General features: G+C 40.0%; 1 protein-coding gene across 1 annotated transcript in view; it reads right to left on the bottom strand.

The window, feature by feature from the left end:
* LOC149222745 (uncharacterized) overlaps nt 1-20,691 on the bottom strand; it is a 170,396-nt gene that overhangs the window by 53,965 nt on the left and 95,740 nt on the right. The window contains exons 4-6 of the mRNA XM_089383145.1: nt 14,658-14,758; nt 14,439-14,511; nt 14,124-14,262 (exon numbers count right to left, since the gene is read on the bottom strand). Coding sequence (XP_089239271.1) covers nt 14,124-14,262; nt 14,439-14,511; nt 14,658-14,758 — 313 coding nt within the window. The remainder of the gene's footprint in view (nt 1-14,123; nt 14,263-14,438; nt 14,512-14,657; nt 14,759-20,691) is intronic.

Here is a 20,691-nt window from a genome sequence, read left to right as displayed (position 1 = left end):
CCCCTATAGCATGGTGATGGTGTATGGCCCATATCAGAGCAGGTGAATCTTGCGCTGGGGTCCAGCGAGGTGCTCCTTCTGCAAATGTAGCCAAACTTGGTCGCCCACCTAGAACCTGTGCAGTACCTGGTGTTGATCATGGCGTTGCTTGTACTTATCATTGTCTATGTCCAATATATCATGGACCTGCTGGCAGATGTGTTGAATGTGCTCAATGAAGTTGTTAGCCTTGTCGACTTCGGACTAGACGTGAGTCGAATCTTCCTGAGTAGCTACAAATGGTATGGCCACATCAATCAGACATAATGGCTGAAATCCCAGCCCTACCTGAAAGGGGTTGTGGCCCATTGAGCTACAGAGAGCTTTGTTTTAGTTATGCTAGACATAGGGGAGGCTTTCATCCCATGTGGCTAGATGCTTCGAGTTGTACATGCACAGAATGTGTACGATCATCCTGTTGACAACCTCTGTTTGGCCATCATTTTGGGGGTGGAAAGTCGTGGACTTAGTAAGTTTGGTATCTAACATCGACCAGAGACTTGACCAAAATGCACTTAGGAATTTGTTGTCCCGATCTGAGACAATGGACTATGGATCACAAAGTGTACCCACACTCTCTCAAAGAAGAGCTTAGCAGTGGCCTCTGTTGCGATACTCTGCCTGCAGGCCACCATAATGACCATCTTAGAGAATCTTTCAATGACTACAAAAACGCAGTCATTGTCGTGCTTAGTAGAAGGAAGGCCCGACATGTAATCCATGGAGATGGATTTCCAAGGTCGACTAGGAGTAGGTAGAGGAGTATATAGGCCTTGCTTCTTGATGGTTGGTTTGGCAATGGCGCAGGCAGTGCAGGATCTAATGTATTTCCCAACATCCTGACGAAGGCTCGGCCAATAAAAACATTACTACAGTACTGCCATTGTTTTCTCTATTTCGAAATGTCCAGCGACCTGACTGTAGTGCGCCTCCCAAATCATCATGGCACGCTCACTTGAGGGTACACAAATGTCTCCCAAGTGGCATAACAGTGCATCCTGGAGGTGAAAATTTGGAACTTGCTTACCTTCCAAGAGTGTCTAGTATGTGCTGCCGAATTCTGGATCGCTCTTGTAAAGATGCGGCCATCCCGAAGTCTCATGCCCACAAGAGTTGGACACAGTGATCAGCAACATCACTAGTGGTCAAGTGAGGCAGTTTGCAACATTATTGGTGTTGCCCTTCTTGTACTTAATGTTCAAATGGAATTGTTGCAAGTATGTGGACCATTTCTGATGGCGATCGTTTTGCAACTTCCCTTGTGTCTGTATGAATTTCAGGTGTCGGTGGTCTGTGTGGATGGCCATTTCCTTCCCCAAAATGTGGTGTTTCTATTGACGGCAGTCCTGCACAATGGAATACATTTCTTTGTCATAGGTGGGATACTTTCGGACTGTGTCTAGAAGTGTCTCACTGTGGTAAGCCATTGGATGCCGCCGCTGAGTAAGAACTGCACCAATAGCATAGTTGAAGGCATCTGTCACAATCTCAAATGGTTGTTGTAGGTCTAGTAACATGAGCACTCGTGCAAAGGGGAGGCGATGCTTCAACTCGGCAAACGCCTGTTGTTGGGTTTCAGACCAAAAGAACTTTGCTTTCACTCTGCCCTTGGTGACTTGACTTAAAGGCCAAGGGATATGAGAAAATACCAACACGAACCTGCAGTAGAAATTGGCGAGACCCAGAAAGTTGCGGAGCTCTATTAGAGTGGTTGGGGCTGGCCAATCTCGAATGACTTGTAACTTGGCTGGGTCCACATGCACACCCTGCTCATCAATGATGTACACCAAATATTGAACCTGGGTCATGCCAAAAGTGCATTTCTTCAAATTGGCACACAACTTGTGTTGTCGCAGGGTTTGGAGAACCTGTCGAATATGGTGGAGGTGCTCTTCCCAACTCTGACTGAAGATCAAAATGTCATCTAAATACACCACCATAAATGCATTGATGAAAGGTTGCAAGATATCGTCCATCAATCTCATGAAGGTTGAGGGGGCATTCGTCAACCCAAAAGGCATCACCAACCATTCGAAAAGGCCCTCCTTAGATTTGAAGGCAGTCTTACACACATCAAAGGGTTCGATAGGCACCTGGTGATACCCAAACTTCAAGTCAATCTTGTTGAAATATTTGGCCCCCTTGAGCTAATCCAGAAGGTCATTAATCCGTGGGATTGGGTACCTATCTGAACAGTGATCTTGTTTAGCCCCTGATAGTCAATACAGAGTCTCCAGGTCTCGTCCTTCTTCTGTACCAATACAATAGGGCTCCCACAAGGTGATGAGTTTGGCCTGATGTGCCCTTTTTACAACAGCTCCTAAATCTACCTCTTGATCTCATCGTTCTCTAGAACAGAGTGTCGATAGATCGGTCCATTGGGTAGCGGCACGCCCGGGGTCAAATCGATGGAGTGCTTGACCTGACAGTGCAGAGGTACCCACGTAGGTGAGGTGAAAATGTCCCTATACTCCTCCACAACCTTGTCCATCTGTTGTTTTTGTGCGCAGGAGCCCTTTGTAAAAGTCGTCGCCACAGTCATCTTCTTTCCCTAAGGGAGAATCATAAGAAAAACAAATTTCCTGGTCTATGAAATGATCTTATTGCGTTGCTTTGCAATGATCAAAGAGATGGCGAAGGCGAGGCTACCTCTGATATCATGTATAACTTATTTCCCAAAGTAATAATCACAGAGCGAGATCTAAACTCATATACAGCGTGCTGCTTCCACAAGTATGGTTGTCGGAATAATACATCACAAACTTCAAGAGGAGCAACATCACACAGTACCTCATCCGTGAAGGGCTTGATGTTGTAGGGAAGGCGGCAATGCTAGCTGACGTGGAGATCTAGTCCTTTGTGAAGCCACACGATGGCGTACGGCTGCGCATGTGTTGATTCGGAAACCTTCAAATCGGCCACCAGTGACTGCTTGGCCCGACACTCACTTGTGTTGTGAGTGGAGCTCTTATGGAACTCACACCACTTTCTCGTTTCCTTCTTTTTCTTTGTGGTGTTGTTCTTTGCTTGCGGCTTCAACGGGTTGTCCTGCGTCACCCCGCCTTGGCTTTGTCCTTTGCTCTGCGGTTTGGGGGCACCTTTCCCTTGCTTTGGATTCGCAGGTCCCAAGTCGCGCTTCATCTATTTCAACTTCTGCTCAATCTTGACAGTGTATCAATACACCGTGTCGAGCGAGGAGATGTCCAGGAACTCCATCTCATCCTGGATGTACCTGTGTAGACAGTCGTGGTACTTGAGTACCAAATGTCGCTCAGAATCCTTGATACCCAACTTCGTGCGAAGGGTATGAAAAACATTGGTAAACTCTAACATGTCTTGGTCCCTTCCCTGCCGCAGCATGGTCCACTTTATGTATTTATCGTCATAGCTCCCAACAGGGTAGTACTGCTCCTTGATGGCGTCCCGAAACGAATTCTAAGTGCGTGCATCTGAAAATAGTGAGGGTGTACTTTTGTCCTTCTTCTCACAGTAGGTTTCCCACCAATCCTTGACGTGGGGGCGGCTTTGAGAAGTGCAAAAGTAACCTTTTCCCGACTGGAAAAATAATGAAGAGAAAAATATCCTTCTAACAGATTTAACCATTTATCTACGGTGTCTACATCTAACTAGCCTTCAAGTATGGGGATGTCAAAGTTAAGTTGTACCTTGAAGGGTGTGGCGCTTCCAGAGTGGCTGCTGGAAGAAGATGTGTCGCCTTTCGGTAGCCACTGAAGGATCTGGGCAAAGTCATCCATCATCGTGTTCCTCTGTCACTCAAGGGCTTCTTCGAGCAAGATTTTGAAAGGATCTCTTGCCCCCTCATCTTTCTTCTCTCTCACCATGGGAGGCCATCGGGTTTTGCGAGGCTAGTCTTGCAAAGGTTCAACTAGTTCAAGCCCTAACTCCATATATCCCGACGTCGTTGGGGACATGCAAAGAAAAACAGAGAAAGAGCAGACCACTCTAATACCACTGATCTGAACTTAAACAGGAACACAACAAATTAAAGATATAACCATAAATACAGAGATGCAGCAGAAATAACACTTCATTTCATTAATATCAAATATTGAAATAAGCTTACAAACAGAATGGAAATAAACTAGCTCAGGCGATGGTAGCTTATCTCTGAGAGGAGATGTGGCAACTACATGCCTTTGAATTGTGTTACAATTAGGCTCAAGGGTCTATTATTGAACAACAAGGGAAAACCCTAACCCTAGTAGATGGAACGCCAAGAGTTTGTGGACCTCGTTGGGGTTAGTTGGGCAACCAACTTCGCGAGGTCGTAACTTGGTCATATTATCTCTGTTTGGCGCATGCAATACCTTGTTGGAAATATCTCTCTGAATACTACAGGATTCGCAGCAAGCTACGGGCCTATTGTAGACCTCAAGAAAATGTCCTTTAGGGGGTCAACACTGCTTCGGAAGTTCAGGACCCTAAAAACTACTAAAAATAGTAAATGTTGTAGTAAACAAAGAAACGGATGAAACCGAAAGGAGGACTAGGTGGAATAGGCAGGTGCAGGGTTGCGACTAAGTCACAGGACACGTCCCTCAGGGTCTTGTGTCTTGTATTTCACGTGTCGGACACAAAAACCGCCCTAAAATGTGTCGAAAACGTTTTTCTTCGTGTCCTCCAATCGAGACACGTGTTTTGGACGTGTCGAAAACGTGCCCTAACGTTTTTGGTTCTTAGGACATGTGTCCCATGAAAAGTGACATTTAAAACCTGCAACATGGTTAATTTTTGGAGTTTTTTTGTCATTGTTCACCACCCAAGTTGAGTTTGCTCGTCGTTGGAATCCAATTTGTTGTGCAGTGTGAGGAATTCCATCAGATTCGAGCGCAATGCTCACAACTTCAAATCAACCCGGACCTGGAGATGCAAGAGACGAGCGTTCGCATGCTTTGTTGAGAGTTTGGATCACTTAAATTTCTTGTAAGTTGTGTTATAGTCTACGAAACTTAACTTAATTATACACGAGTGACCATGTATAGATCATGTGTTGAAATAAAAATCCCAGCTCCACGTCATGTGCTCATTGCTCACTACACCTTTGAGGTCTAAAGGAAGGGAAAGCTCGATTAACACTCTGGTCAACAATGAAGTTTGAACACATATAAATTTATAGTTCATAAACTACATTATGTGAAGTTTGAACATGATCAAACTTGTTTGAAGTTAATAACAAAAATTATAACATGAACAATGAACATTGAACTGTGAACATCATTGATGTAGTAAATTAATAAACTAACTAGTAAATTACTAAATAGTAAATAGTGTATACTAAATATTAAATAGATATCACCATGATTCATATCTATATGGACCAAGCACTATATTTCAGTATTTTTAATATATATATATATAACATGTCCCTCGTGTCTTGTTTCCAGGGTTGTTGTGTCTCGTGTCGAATACTCGTATTTACGTGTCCTCCGTGTCTCGCGTCCTCGTGTCATGTGACTTAGGTTGTAGGGGAGCGCCCGCGCTCTGCAACAATACAAATGGATTAGTAATTTGTACAAGAGAGGAAAACAAATGATAAAATTTATTACAAATCACAGCAATACCCATGGGCTTTTCCACAATCACTCAAGATTGGAGTTGTTGAAGATTGCAAAGACTAGATTTGCTAGCTATTACCTCACCTTCAGGTGCCTTTTGAAGGTAAGAGAGTCATTGGCTAGCATGGTATCAAGTCCACACTGGCAGGTATTAAAGGAAAGGGCTACAAATGCAGCTGACAAGCAAGGTTTTGAATAGGTGGAGGAGACTGCTCTTGATGGTCTATTTTGGGCACATGTGAGGCAAGTATTGGAATTCACCAAGCCCATTTATAACATGATTCGTTTTGCAGATACAGATAAACCAGTGATTGGGGAGGTGTATGAGCAGATGGATACCATGTTGGGGCAAATAAAAGATATTGTTCAGAAAGATGATCCCAACTTGTATACATTGATTCACAATTGTGTGTGTACACAGTGGAATAAACTTAATGTTCCACTACATGCCTTGGCGTATATCCTTATGCCAAAATACTACTCTCCATCTTGGTTGGGCCAACCTGCACCTAGGGGTGCGGTTAGGGTCAAACCCCATACAGGATATATACAAGCATTAGACAAGTTGGTACCTAACAGGGAGGAGTGTGCTAATCTGCGTCTTGAATTAGGCAGATACTTCAGTTGCACTGATTTGTTTGGTTCTTTGCATGCAATGGAAGATAGAGACAGATTTGATGCTCTCATATGATGGGAAGCATATGGTGGCATGGGACTTTTGCCAAAATTGCCAAAAAATGTTCTCTCACAGGTTGTAAATACTTCTTTTGCAAAGAGGTGTTGGAGCATCTACAGCTTCATACATAATGTGAGAAGAAACCTTGGTTTATGTGCACTACAACTTGAGGTTGTTGAGTCATTATTGTGATTGGGCTTATGAAGATCCAACATATAAAATTTGGGACAACCACCCAGAGAACGATAATTAGTAGGATGGCACTATACATATTGAAGAACTGGAAGCAGAACTTATGAGAGATGAAGATGAAGCAACAACAACCATGCCAGCCCCACCATCCAGTGGCAGTACCAGTGCTTGAGTTCCAAGTCTTGTTCCTTTTTTGTCGTCGCCTCCATGTACATCCTCACGTGGAGGGCATGTGCCTTCTGGTTTTGGTAGTGGCACTGTGCGGGAGGAGACTCCTAGAAGACCACCACGACCTGCTCAGAAATTAGACATTTCTCATGGTGGCAAGAGGATGTTGTAGATGATAGATTTACTTGTCTTTTCTAGTTTCTAGCAGTTTTAACAACTATTGACTCTTTCATATTTATTATGATATTTTTGTAAACAATATATGACAATTTAAGTTTGAAGTTGGCAATTATAACTCATTGGTAATGAATTATGAATATGATGCTTCATGAAAGTTGAAAGTTGTTTCATTTCATGTTAGATATTCTTTGTTGTAATGGTTACACTTAGCTTACAAGTACAACTTTGGTGATCAATTATGATAAATGTTATATATTGAATTTTGAAAGCTTGAAACTTTAAGATTGATGAATCATGAGACTCAATATGTTGTATGTTACTAACTTGTGGACGTGGTTGATGAAGATTATAACTTCTAGATGATTGTTGTTATATGGTTCAATCTATGTTTTTTATGCTTTTTATATCTAATTCATCATTCTACATGCTTTTGTTGACATATATGCATCAAAATATAAAAATAAAAATAAAAAATATATATATTATATTAAAAAACGCCCTTGGAATCGCTCCCAAACTGGGAGCTTCTGAAAATGTCGCTCTCACTCCCGCTCCCAAGTAACCTTGGGCAGGTGGCCACCAATATCCATTCAACTTCTTGGACCTAGTCATTTTCCACTTGGAGGGGATCTAGAACTGCCAATTTTGAGCCTGAGGCTCCTCATTGTAAAAATCTTTTGATGGTGTAATTGGCTCTAGAAGCTCTGTAATTTTTTTATACTAATAAAGTAAAAGGTCTTTGGAGGCAAAGCCATGTGTGTATGTCTTCAGCTATTCATGGTAAATTTACTCTGGTTTTGTGCTTGATTTTCTATTGAATTTTAAATGTTGTTATTATCATATGCCTTTGGGATTTATCAGTGTACAGGTATCTTGCACTGTTATTTGGGTTGAGTAAGCATTGATGATTGGGCAAATCTATTGGTTTTCGGTTAAACCCTTAGATTTCCCTTTTATTGTGTGAATCAATCCCATTTGGATCTAACAAATTTCTCGACTGTTAGTAGAAATATCTTTTGAATCAGATCTCAGAAACTTGGGGAAGTTTTAGCTGAACCAACCAACTACTTGAGCATGAAGGCTAACGAACCCATGGTGGGACTTCTCAAGAGCTCTTTATAAGAACATCTGTGAAGGGGGTTTCTTGTCTTTTACTCAACCAAGATCACTCATTTAAAAGTTTATCTTACTCATTTTAAGTTCTTTCATAGATAGATCTGTTATTTAAAGAGATATTATCATTGTAAATTTGTATATAGATTGTAAATAGATCTTGTGTATATTGTTCTCCTAACCTTATGCATAGCTCCATCTATTTTTGTATATATTTTTTGGGTCCATGTTAATTTACCATTACAGGTATGAAGAGGAGAACAAAATTTTAAAAAAAAGGGCCAAATCTTTTGAAACTGTTCTTTTGTTGCCTTAGATGGCTAGGGTTTCTAGGTCTGTTCTAGGGTTGGAAATGAATTTTTTGCTACATGTTAACTAGGCCGCAGGCTCTCCACGCAAGCCAGCTAGGGCCGCAGACCCTTTTTTGAGCCTTGTTTCTCAACCCTTTAAAACTTTGACGTTTTTGCAGGCTTATATTTGGAGACTAGCCCTAAATTTTTTCAGAGATTTATTACAGTTTTTCAAGGGGTTTTCACCATTTTTTTGAGCAAAATCTTCAATTTGAAACATTTGGTATAAATTTTCCCTAGGCTGCAGAGATTTTGGAGCTAATTGTTGCATAATTCACTTTATTGCATCTTCTAAGTTGCTTGTCTTATTTAAATTGATGATCTAAAGTAACTTTGAAATCACTGTTAGCATTCTCATTTCCTATATTATAAGTGTGACATTTCTATAATTTCTTGCTTGTTCAATTATCTAATAAGTAAGAACATCTAATAATTACACTATTTTCTAGTAAGGCATTTGTGGTTTTGCTCTAACATCTAATTGTCATTTGAATATCATTGTTTCATTGAGTTGTTCTTGTCATTCCATTTGATCATATAAGCTAGTAACCTTGTTCTTTTGAAGTACATCTCATTGTGATTACAAGCATATTGGAATTTTCTCATTTGGAAAAGCCTTGATACTATTGTCTCTCATTGAAGCATTGATATCTCGTTTTTGCATTATGCATATCATTTGCATCCTAAAATTAACCTCCAAGCATAAGCTTGGTTGTAAGAAAGATAGGGACACCTTCTTCACTTTCCAATTTGAGAAGTTAGACCCCATTCACGGTTAACACAGGTGACCTTGCAGTTCTCTTGTGGGCAATCCCTTGTAGGAACGAAGGCACTTGGGTGGTTAGAAGCAAGGGGAGGTATCGTTAATGAGGCCTTAGCCTTCTTCCCCGAAGCTTCTGTCTACAACTTGTGTTTGTGACTAACTTCAAAACAATTGAGAAGAAGGATTCATCTCCACTAGGCATTTAACTAAAAGTAACCAAGCCATTGCATTTCACCTAGCTTAGATTTGCATTTCATCTGTCTAACTTTTCTTCTTGTGACATTGTTATTATTGTGACTTGAGACATCTATTTGCAAATTTCCTTAATTATCATTGAGCATTGTTAAGCCACAAGTCTATCACATTTAACTAAAAGTAACCAAGACATTGCATTTCACCTAGCTTAGATTTGCATTTCATTTGTCTAACTTTTCTGCGACATTGTTATTATTGTGACTTGAGACATCTATTTGCAAATTTCCTTAGTTATCATTGAGCATTGTTAAGGCACAAGTCTATCATATTTATCTTATATTTGCCTCATTTAGCCTAATTGAATCCATCTTAAAACATATTGCTCAAAAATATTCACACTTGCTCTAATCATAATCGAGTTACACTAATAACAATTCCTTACCCTTAGATCTCCTAGACTTTTTGCTTCAACAAGTTTTCCTCCATCATTCATTCTTAGGGACTACCCCCCCTGACTTAGCTAGGAGAGAGTCTAAACAGAGTGAGTAGGGATCAAAATGACAACCCCTACTCTAAGCGTTGTGCCTTAGGTGTACACTTTAGGCGACAACACGACCTATGGTCAAAGTACAACCAGCGGTCAACGCTTGCACGTGCGGCCTGCGGTCAACGCTCGCATGTGCAGCCTGTGGTCAAATTGTGGTCAATGTTTCACACGTGCAGTTGTACAAATTTCATTAGTTAGACTTGCTCAAACTTTCGCATGTGCGGCCTCCAAGAGCATAAGTGAAATGATGAAGAACAGATTTCTCCTTAGCTGAAATTTCTCCTCCACTAGAAAAAATGAAAATGAGTTTTCTATGTTGATGTAGTGTCTCCTCACATGCACGTCTATTTATAAGGAGCTTTAATGTTGAGTGGAGACCCATTAAGAAGCCCCTCATCACAAGAAACCCCTTCACTTAATGAGCCTACATTACAACTCAACATTAGATTAGAATTTTTATTCCACTACTGGGAGAAAGCCCACATTAATAAACAAATCAAACCTGCTCTATAAAAAATAGATCACCCCATCTCTAAGTAGGTAATGCAAGTACTCTGGGCCAATCTCCCTAAGCCAAACACCAAGACTAATGGGAGAAAGACTACCATGGGCCATTCAACCCTAGCCAAATTAGCATGGCCCCATGGGTGAATGTATCATCCCCCCTAGTCAAATCATCATGAACCCATCGAAGAATGTTCGCCCGATGCTACAAACTACAGAAACATCAACACAACTTCAATCAAGAAAATAATATATTTTGCTCTTCTCATATATTATGAACATTGAAATAGAATTCTCATTGTTGCAATCATTGATTAATGTTAACAGTGTCAATCTCACCTTGGTAGGGTTTGATGTTCGTTTTCACTTCCACTTTAAACAAAGAATGGGAAGAAGTGATGTCGGAACTTAGTCTCTCTTTCTCTAGCTCATTTTTCAGCTCCCTTTTTGGGTCTTTATCTTAATATTTCACATCTAACTCAGCTTCTAAGTTAGAGCTACCAAACTCCCCAAAAGGTTCAAACTTGCTCTCTACAGTATCCATGAGGATTGTCATGTTGCAAGATATGTCAAGGCCTTGTGCTTCCATCTTTGAGAATCTCTCCAAATCATCCTTGGATTGTTATTGTAATTAACTACCATGGCTAGGGTTTTAAGAATTCTTATGCCAAATCCTAGATCCTGCAATTTCTCACAAGAACCCCAAAAAAGTCGTCTGATACTAATACGATTTGTCAATGGCCATGAACCTAGTTGCACAAATTGTGGAAACAAGTACAAGTTTCTACAACAAAAACGCCTAGAAATGTATTCCCTCAAAATAGGTATGCAAGTTGAAGGGCAGTATATAAAAAAGATAATAAAAAAATTATAGCTATATAGTTTTTTTCATAACACATGATATTGCAAGAAAATAAAGCATAGAAAAGAATGATACACATAAATGACATTTTAGAATGAAACCCATGTTTATATTAACTCGCATAGATAATTACATAATGCAAAATCCCATATTTTAGTGATCTTGACTACTGCCAATCCCATACCTCATACATGATAAAATCCAATAGACAAGCTACAATCTGTCCTAACCTGAAATCATGAAAACTATTGAGTTTGCTGAATTCTAAATGAGATTTGAAATCCTATTTTCTCCATATAAAGTGTGATAAGGTTGGAACCATTCTCAAATATCCTATAACAATTAAGGGTACTGTTAAAAATTTAGTAGAAGGATAGAAAAGGTAAGCTAGAGGCGAATGTCAATATTTAGATAAGGTAAGATAAAGGAGAATGTCAACTTTTACAAAAGATATGATATTCATCTTTTATTTTAAGAATTTAATATTAACACTAATTACAAAAGTAACAATCACCTTAAAGCTTAATCCCTTATCTCTGTTTTCTCTTAAAAATTCATCGACATGGACAGGGCGATATTTCCCAGTAAGTCCCATGCTCCAAAAGGTGCCCAAAACATCACTGGAAATGGATGAAACGTGTTGGAAATGTCAGTGTCCATACCATATGGCATTTCCAAATTTGGAAATGTCATATAGTACGATGAATAAAATTTCAATGGTGTTTCATACCATTTTGGTGTTTCTAGGCGTTTTGGGTATCGAACACAGCCAAACTAGATGTTTCCTACAAATTAGTCATGGACATTCCACTAGAACATTTTGTCACAACATATCTTAAAAGTTTATACAAACCTTTGTTATGCCCTCTTTTATTTAAGATTAGGATTTAAGATCACTAGCTTAGTGCATGAAATACTAAAATAAACTAAGACTGAAATGAAAAAGGCTAAAAAAAAATTATATGCCACCCACACAATGAACACAAGATGCACCCTAGGAAAACCCAATATGAGAAAAACACAGCTAGAAGGTGAGGACTATGCATTGCTATTTTCTTCTTAGTTATAAATGCAAATACAAAGAAAGATGAACTAAGTATGGAGTTACCATGGACACTATAGCCTATATCATTGATACATAATCCTATACTTTCTTCTAAGTTATGAAATGCAAATACAAAGAAAGGTGAACTAAGTATGGAGTTACCATGGGCACTATAGCCCATATAATCATATACTTTCTCTATACCCCAATATCCCACTCCCTTGCTTTAATTCATCATAGAATAATAATCAATACAATAAGAATGGAGCCCCTTCCTTTCCTAACAAACAAGAATTTAACAATGTTCTAATATTCATCCAGTGTTAGGGTTATGGTTTTTGCATGCTTCAACTCGCAATTAGGGTTAGGGTTTTAGACCCTCTAGAATCTTCCTAAAAGTCCGCACATTACTAGCTCCATCTGTGTGAGTAATGGGAGCCTACATGCCATCCACTCAATACCATTGTGGTCAACAAGACAAGTCAACTTGCGAGAGGCATAACATCCCCATGCAAACTCCAATTGAGGTGGTACTTGTAACCATTGGAAAAGCTCTCAATGTGTAGGATAGTGACGAGACATTGAAAATTTTGTTTGCAAAAATTTGACCGCAGAAATGTTATTTGATGTCTCAAACAAGCTCTAAAAGTTTTTTGACCCTAAATCATTAAAAGAGGACTTGTCCCTAAAATGGGCACTAGCCAATAGCTCCAATTTTTCAACCTATAAAGTACTAGAAGATAATGACAAATTATATAGTGATCCATTTCTCATGAATGTCCAAATAAACAAAGGGCACAAACCAATAATCAGAACCAAAGGACAAGAACATTAAATCTCCAATCAACAAAACACAACCTGCTAGAGATTTGGAATATGACATAAAGAATATGACACTATTAAATGAGTATTAACTAACATACGTAAAGAATATTCTCAGTTTTAATCTCTTTTAAGGACTGATTTTATAGTTTGATCAGTATGGACAGAATCTTCACCATTATGCAATTTAAGTGAAACTAAGAAGCCAGCATTCATATGATCGAACTGTAAAACCAAACTCTACACAATTGAAAAGCCCTCAGCATCTATATGGATCTGCCAAAAATTGGGGGAATGGTGCACAACTGTGGGAACTACAATCTTGAGGAAAATTAGTAGATGTACAGCCTATATTTGGGACTAGACAAAATGGGTTGGATCTCTTTAGCATGTTGCAACACAATGGCAAACACATATCCAAGCTCTGTACAGCTACTGGACATAAGATACACAGATGAAGCCTCTATATCAGCTAGCTGGCCATATAATATCCAGGTCAGACTCTGTGGATAGCTTTCTGGACAGATTCATGTATCTGATCACATAGCACGGAAAATACTATTCAGACCATAAATCAGCTTTTTGGGTGTAGATAATGCAGATGAAATCTTATAAATAAGGAAATTGGACATGGGATCATACTGTTAAAAATAAGAATTTTGAACTGCTTCAAGGGGACATCCTTGAGTTTTGCTGGGGGCAACATCCTGTACCTTGTTGGAGGTGTCCCCTGGGACTGGGAGATGTGGGGATGCATCTCCCAAGGATGACAACATGGCCCTGAGCAACACTTCAGTCAAATAAGTCCAAGGTTACATAAACATAAGGACACTGAGCTAACAGGGTTCAGTGAGGACGATAGCTATAATACTTTGGTACAAAGAGATGGATGATAAATATTGGAGACTGTTACCATTATCAGCAACCAGCAGGTAGAGCTTGTACTTTTACATTTTGAAACTCCAAATAAATGGAGATATATACACAACATACATCATGCCCTGCAAAATTTATTTCTACAAGGGCCTTTATCAATCCTACTGAAATCACACTACTGACAAAGTTCAAAATGATTGTTCAAGAAGACTTACATTCCAATCATATTAGGTCTTGCTTGCACTGATACGTCCCATGCAAGAAGAGTTCCACGTCTATCACCAATGAAAACCCACTCCAAAGTTGGATGAAATGCAAAAGCTCCGGCTCCAATAAGCTTGATAGAATTATCAACTGCAAAAATAATCTAAACTCAAAACAATAACCCAAATTGTAGCTTATGGGCGAAAAGTCAAAAACAGGAGATCATCCAAATAAATATGAAAATCAATAGACTGCTAGTTTTGCACAGGCAATATACTTCAAGGTACTTCCAAAGCTAATAAAAGGACATTTATATTGGATCTCACTCTGCAGAGTATAATGAACTGCAAATGTCTGGATGTTGTAAGCCCTCACCAAACCATCTGCGTATGCAACATACTGCCAAAACACGATACTTCAAATATTCAGTCAGTTTTCAATCCAAATATAAAATCATATTCAACAGAATGACAAGTTAAAGCTTTAGCAAAATCAACACTCCCAGAATTTAATGTAGTGATAGCAAACTTTCCAAACTAAAATACCAAGAGTGGGCTCCGTGGATGGCAGGCAAGATTAACAACAGGTTTCTTGAGATCTGGCTTTATCTTTGTAGGTGGCCTTCCACCTTCAACAGTTCCCACACCTTCCACATATAACAAAGGTTCAGGATCAGTCATAAATCTACACAGTTCAATTGATATACCTACTGCTTAAACCAACCACACTCATAAAACTAGCATTCACAAAAGCATCTGCATACCAGTCTGCTGCTTTGATTTCTATCTTTAGCTGCTACAAACACACTCTACTAAATGACAGACAATAAAATACATTTAAGTCTATCCTGTACAGTAAGAATTGTAATAGCAGTGTCAATTCCAGCATATATATCTGCTAGTTACATTATGCAGCAGCCAGCATTTTCAGTCTGTTAATTTATGAGGAATGTTCCATTCACATTTCCATCCCTACATTTGTATGAATGGTGTTCACTGCTTTGTCATGATTTGTAGTCTATCTGTGCCAAAGTAGAATTACTACCACAACTAGAGAAGCAACTGAAATAATAAAGCTCAAAATCACAGGAAAAAAGAGCGAGGACCACAGAAAATAGTGGTGGCAGTTGCACACTGAAGAGGAATGCACTTGCAAAATGAAAGGTATGGGAGAAGATCTCTCCAAATGAAAACTTTCATGATTAAATTGTTCGAGTAAAAGTAACAAACGAGAGGAGGGTAACCCCTATTTATAAACAAAACAAAGCGAAACACCTACTTTTGGACCTTATTAATGTTGATTTTTGTGTTGCATCAGGAGGTATTCCCGTATGGCTAAATGGTTTTCAAGTTGGCCTAGAAGGATTAAGAAAAATTTAGTATTTAAAGTGACAAGTTGGCCCACGAAAGTCAAGTCGGTCCAGCCTATGAATGGGTGTGTCTCTTGGGTTATTTCACCTCATTCGACAAGTATAAATAGCGGGTGTGAAATCTCATTTTCTCCACCAAAAGCAACAGTAAGTTTCTTCTCTCTCTTCATCATTTCTCTTATCCCTCTTAGACAGCCAAACATGTAAAGCAGGAAGTCCGTGGGAAGGCCGCAGGAAGGCTGCAGGAGCAGCAAGAAGGTAACAGGAGCCACAAGAAGGCCGCTGGCTGTAGGTGAAACAAGGCTAAAGAAGGGCTAATGGGACTGGCCTCAAAGGACAGCAGGTTGGCCTAGTTTGACTGGTATTTTGACATGGATATTGGCACAGATTTCTAGACAACTGCTGATTTGTAAACCTTGCTGAAAAATAATTTATCCTAAAGAAAAGTTGTTGGGTTTTCTCCCAAGGTAAAATTATTGTCTCTATTGTGCATGGCTGTCTTTCTATAAGCTTTACTGTTTCTGCTGCATTTACTGTTGAGATTTTCATTTTCTGAAGTGTAATTATTTAATGATAGCAGTAGCATAAAACACTGGTTGAAAATCATTAGGAAAATCATATTCTACGGCACTTGCCTTAGAATTTCAACATGGGATCAAAGCTTTGTTGAAATAGCAGCCATTGAAGTTAGCCTAAGAGACACTATTCAACAGCTTGTTTGGATTATAGATCTCTTGTCAAAATGGTGCCAAGTCTTAGAGTAGAATACAGGTTGGATGGTGCTACTAACTTCAGATCTTGGAAGACTAGGATACTCCTTGTCTTGGAAGAAAATGAGATTCAGAATCATGTGAAGGAAGTTATTCTAGAGCCAAAGGGACCTGAGGAGAAAGCCAAGCATAAGAAAAACGATGCCAAAGCTAGGAGAATCATGATAGATTGTATAAAGAATCACTTGATTCCTCATGTTGCTGAGTTGAATGCCGCTAAAGAACTGTATGATGCCTTGGTGGGATTATATGAGAGCAACAACACTAGCAAGAAGTTAACCTTGAAAAATCATCTTCATAGTGTCATGATGACTAAATCAGATTATGTTGTCTCTTATCTTATGAGAGTCTCGCAATTGAGAGATGAGATTAGAGCTATTGGAGATAGTATTGATGATTCAGAACTTGTTACAGTAATTCTAAGTGGTTTTCCATCCTCATGGAAGCCCTTTGTTCAGGGAATTTGTGCACCAGAAAAGTTCCCAAGTTTGATAAGCTATAGACTGATTGTGTCCAAGACAATGCCAGATTGTTGTCCAAGAACAGCTTGCAGAGTCCACAGGATGAAGAAACTCAAGCCCTTGCAGATCATACAAGGAAAGGAAAAGGAAGAAGGAACTTTGGAAAGTTTGATAAGAAGAATATAGATAGAAGAACCACTGCAGTTATAGATCAGCAGAAGAGGAATATGTCAATAAACAAGTGCTTCAATTGCCATGATTTTGAACACTATGCATCCCAGTATCCTCATAGGAAAAGGAAGGGAAAGTAGCATGCATCAACAACCAATGTTAATGACGATGATGAGCATCAACCTCAAAAGAAGACAAAGGAATCTAAGCTTGATAAGATTGCAAATGGACTTCAGAAAGATTACTTCTTTTGACACATTAATGATTATTTTATGAAGACTAAGGATGAGGTCTTCAACAGGATCCAAAAATTCGGGGCTCAGGTAGAAATCTTGACAGGGAAGAAGATGGTTTTGAGGTTAGATAATGTTGGAGAGTATACTTCCAAGGACTTCAATGATTTTCTTATAGGAGGCAAGGATCAAGAAGGAGTTGTGTTACCGGATCCGTCAGTCCCAATGGCTAGATCCGAGGATCCCTATATCAGAGATGGGTTCGGATTCAGATCCGCCCAACCATTGTGTTGAAATTTGGTACCGGAGGACAGGTGGTTCCCTTAAGCTTTGATCTTTGGCCTAGGGAAAAGTGTCCAAAAGAATTTAATTTTTCTCCTAAAGTGACTTTATAATTTTATATAATTAAATCTAATTTAAAAGTGACTTTAAGTGATAAAGTTACTAAATCTAATTTTAAAGTAACTTTTATAAAGTAAATGAAAAATTAGAAAGGAAAAGTGACTTTGGAAATAAATGACTAAGTGGGTCTTTATTAAAGTGGAGTGAATTAAAAAAATAGAAAGTGAGATTTAAATGAGCATTTAATCTCAGCCATTGATCTAAATCTATTTCAGCCATTGGATTTAGAGATCACCCAAAAGTCACTTGGATCACCCAAAAGTCACTTGGAGTTATATTAAAGGAGGAAATGGAGGAAAAAGTCATTCATTCTTTCATGAGCAGATTGGGAGAAGGAGAGCAAGAGAGATTTCTGAGCAGGGAGGAGAACGAGACAGCAGCTTGGCACACATTCCAAGGCAGCAGTTGAGCAGATTTGTACAGCTGATTTAGCACATAGTGAAAGGCAGATTTTTGCACAAAAATCGAGGAGCAGTTTGCTGATTTTTCTGCACACAAAACGGAGGCCGTACAGCATTTATTGCTGTCCTGTTTGTTGTAATTTCCAGATTGCTGTGAGGCACGGGAAAGGAGATAAATTGTAAATTTGCTTGCTGATTTTTTGCTGAATAATTCTCACTGTAAAAAGGCAATTTTCAGAAATAAAGAAGAGCTCTCAAACTGGTTTTTCCCAAGAGTTGTAGGGGGTTTTTCCAGGGTCAAGTTGACCAAAAATATCAATGTTTTAATGTGTTTTAATGGCTGTTTTTGATTGCTGATTTTTAATTCTGCAATTTCCAGCGTTCTGAAAATTTTCCAGAATTTGTGTTTTCAGCAATATTTATTTTTTTCAGTCTGTTAAATGTATGGTTATGGGAATGGGCATTTAACTACATGGGAGAAATAAGGAGAAACTGAAAACCGGGGTGGGAAAACAGAAATTTCTACATGGTATCAGAGCTTGAGTGCTGAAGGGCAGTTTGGAACAGCAAAAGGAAAAATTACAGTTGCTGATTTTTCACTCAGAAAATTCCAGCAAGCTGATTTTTTCATAAACAGCAGTTTTATCTTTACTACAGCAATGCTATTTTTTCAGTTTTAGGACAGCAGGATGTCATTGGGATTGAGGGTGGAGGATAGGCTGGATGGGCATATAAATTACAGCGTTTGGAAGGAGAGAATGCAGAGTATCTTTGAGGAGGCAGAAGTCTGGGATATCATGGTGCATACCGCACAGAACCCTGTTGTTGTGCCCACTTATGTTACTCAGTTGGCTGAGTATAAAAAGAAGAACAATAAGGGTAAGAGGCTGATTCTAGACGGAATCAAAGACCATTGCATTCCTCATGTGAGAGGAAAGAGCAATGCCCATGAAATGTGGACAGCATTGTCCAATCTCTACCAGAGTACTAATGAGAACCGGAAGATGGTCCTGAAGGAGACGCTGAAGAACATTAAGATGGGTAATGATAGTGCAGCTGGATATCTCACAAAGATTACTAATGTGAGAGATGAGTTCGCAGCGATTGGAGAGGCCATTCCACCCACTGAGTTGGTGCGGATTGCAGTGAATGGCCTCCCCCGTTCATGGTTGAACTTTGCTGATGGGGTTTGTGCACGTGAGACCCTTCCCACATGGGAGAGGTTTTGGGATGATTGCATTCAGACAGAGATCAGGAAAGGTCAACTTGGGGCAGCCAAGCCAGTTGAGCAGGATGAGGATGTAGCACTAGTGGCAGGAGGCAAGAAAGGCAAAGGGAAGAAGCAGGCTTCCACAAGCGGTGGTGGAGGCAAAGGCAAAGGTAAAGGTAAACAGAGTAACTCACAGAAGGACTATTCCAAGGTGAAGTGTTGGAATTGTCAAAAGATGGGACACTATGCAGTTGTGTGTCCGGAGAAGAAGAAGAAGAAGGGGAAGAACCAGGACGTGGCAGCTTCAGCAGAGATTGAGGACTTTGCTGGTCGTTTTGACCAAGAGTTTGCATTCACTACGTGTGAGTCCTCTAGTGCAGGATCACCTGCTACACAGGTTCAGAGGGAGCATGCTTTTCCCTCGATTAGCGGAGCATCTTCAGGTATCTGGTATGTGGACAGTGGGGCTTCACGTCATATGACAGGAGTCCGTGAGTACTTCTCAGAGCTTTCAGAGAGTGGCACTGATATTGAGGTAGTACTCGGTGATGACAGAGTTGTTAGAGCAGTCAGGGTGGGGACAATGACATTTCAGAGGGAGTCCAAACCTCCCTTGAAGGTGTCAGAGGTTCTTTATGTGCCAGGGATGACGAAGAACCTCATATCCGTCTCAGCTTTGGAGGACAGAGGATATGAGGTACTGTTCAGGGGAGGACAGGTGTTGATGTATCCCAGGGGCACTCCAGCTGATTCAGCTAGAGTGATGGGTGTACGCCATGCAAAGGTTTACAAGTTTGCATTCCAACCCCTTTTGGCATTGAGCAGTAGTACCGACAGCAGAGCTAGTAGTTCTGAGCTGTGTGAGATTTGGCACCGCAGGATGGGACATATGTATCATGGAGCCTTGAGGACATTGCGGGAGATCACTACAGGTGTGTCAGATTTCAGTACTGATCACTTTGATACTTGCAGAGGTTGTGCGATGGGCAAGTTTGCCAAATCCCCTTTTCCCAGCAGTGACAGCAGAGCGACGGGGATACTTGATTTGATTCATTCCGATGTGAGCGGTCAGATGTCTCATGTTTCCTTGAGTGGATATGAGTACTATGTTTTATTCATTGATGATCACTCCAGGAGGACCTGGATTTATTTTTTGAAGACCAAGAGTGAGGTCTTCAAGCGGTTTCAGGAGTTCAGAGCTCTTGTGGAGACTCAGACAGGTCGAAAGATCAAGTCCTTGAGGTCGGACAATGGAGGAGAGTACACCCTTGGAGAGTTTGTTGACTATTGTGCGGAGGCAGGCATTAGGAGGGAGTTCACTATTCCTTACAACCCCCAGCAGAACGGGGTTGCAGAGAGGAAGAACAGATCCATCATAGGGGTTGCCAAAGCCATGTTACATGATCAGGGGTTGCCATTGTTCTTGTGGGCAGAGGCCTGCAACACAGTTGTTTACTTGCAGAACAGGAGTCCGCATCGTGCCTTGGGGCACATGACTCCGGAGGAGGCTTTTTCTGGGAAGAAGCCCGATATTGGTCATCTTCGTATCTTTGGATGCATTA

Source organism: Pinus tabuliformis, chromosome Q (genome assembly GCF_031772625.1).
Source record: "Pinus tabuliformis cultivar Carrire ecotype Pingquan chromosome Q, CPIR1, whole genome shotgun sequence".
Taxonomy (NCBI): Eukaryota; Viridiplantae; Streptophyta; class Pinopsida; order Pinales; family Pinaceae; genus Pinus; species Pinus tabuliformis.
The sequence above is the reverse complement of the archived record's forward strand: the minus strand, read 5'-3'. Positions and strand labels throughout refer to the sequence as shown.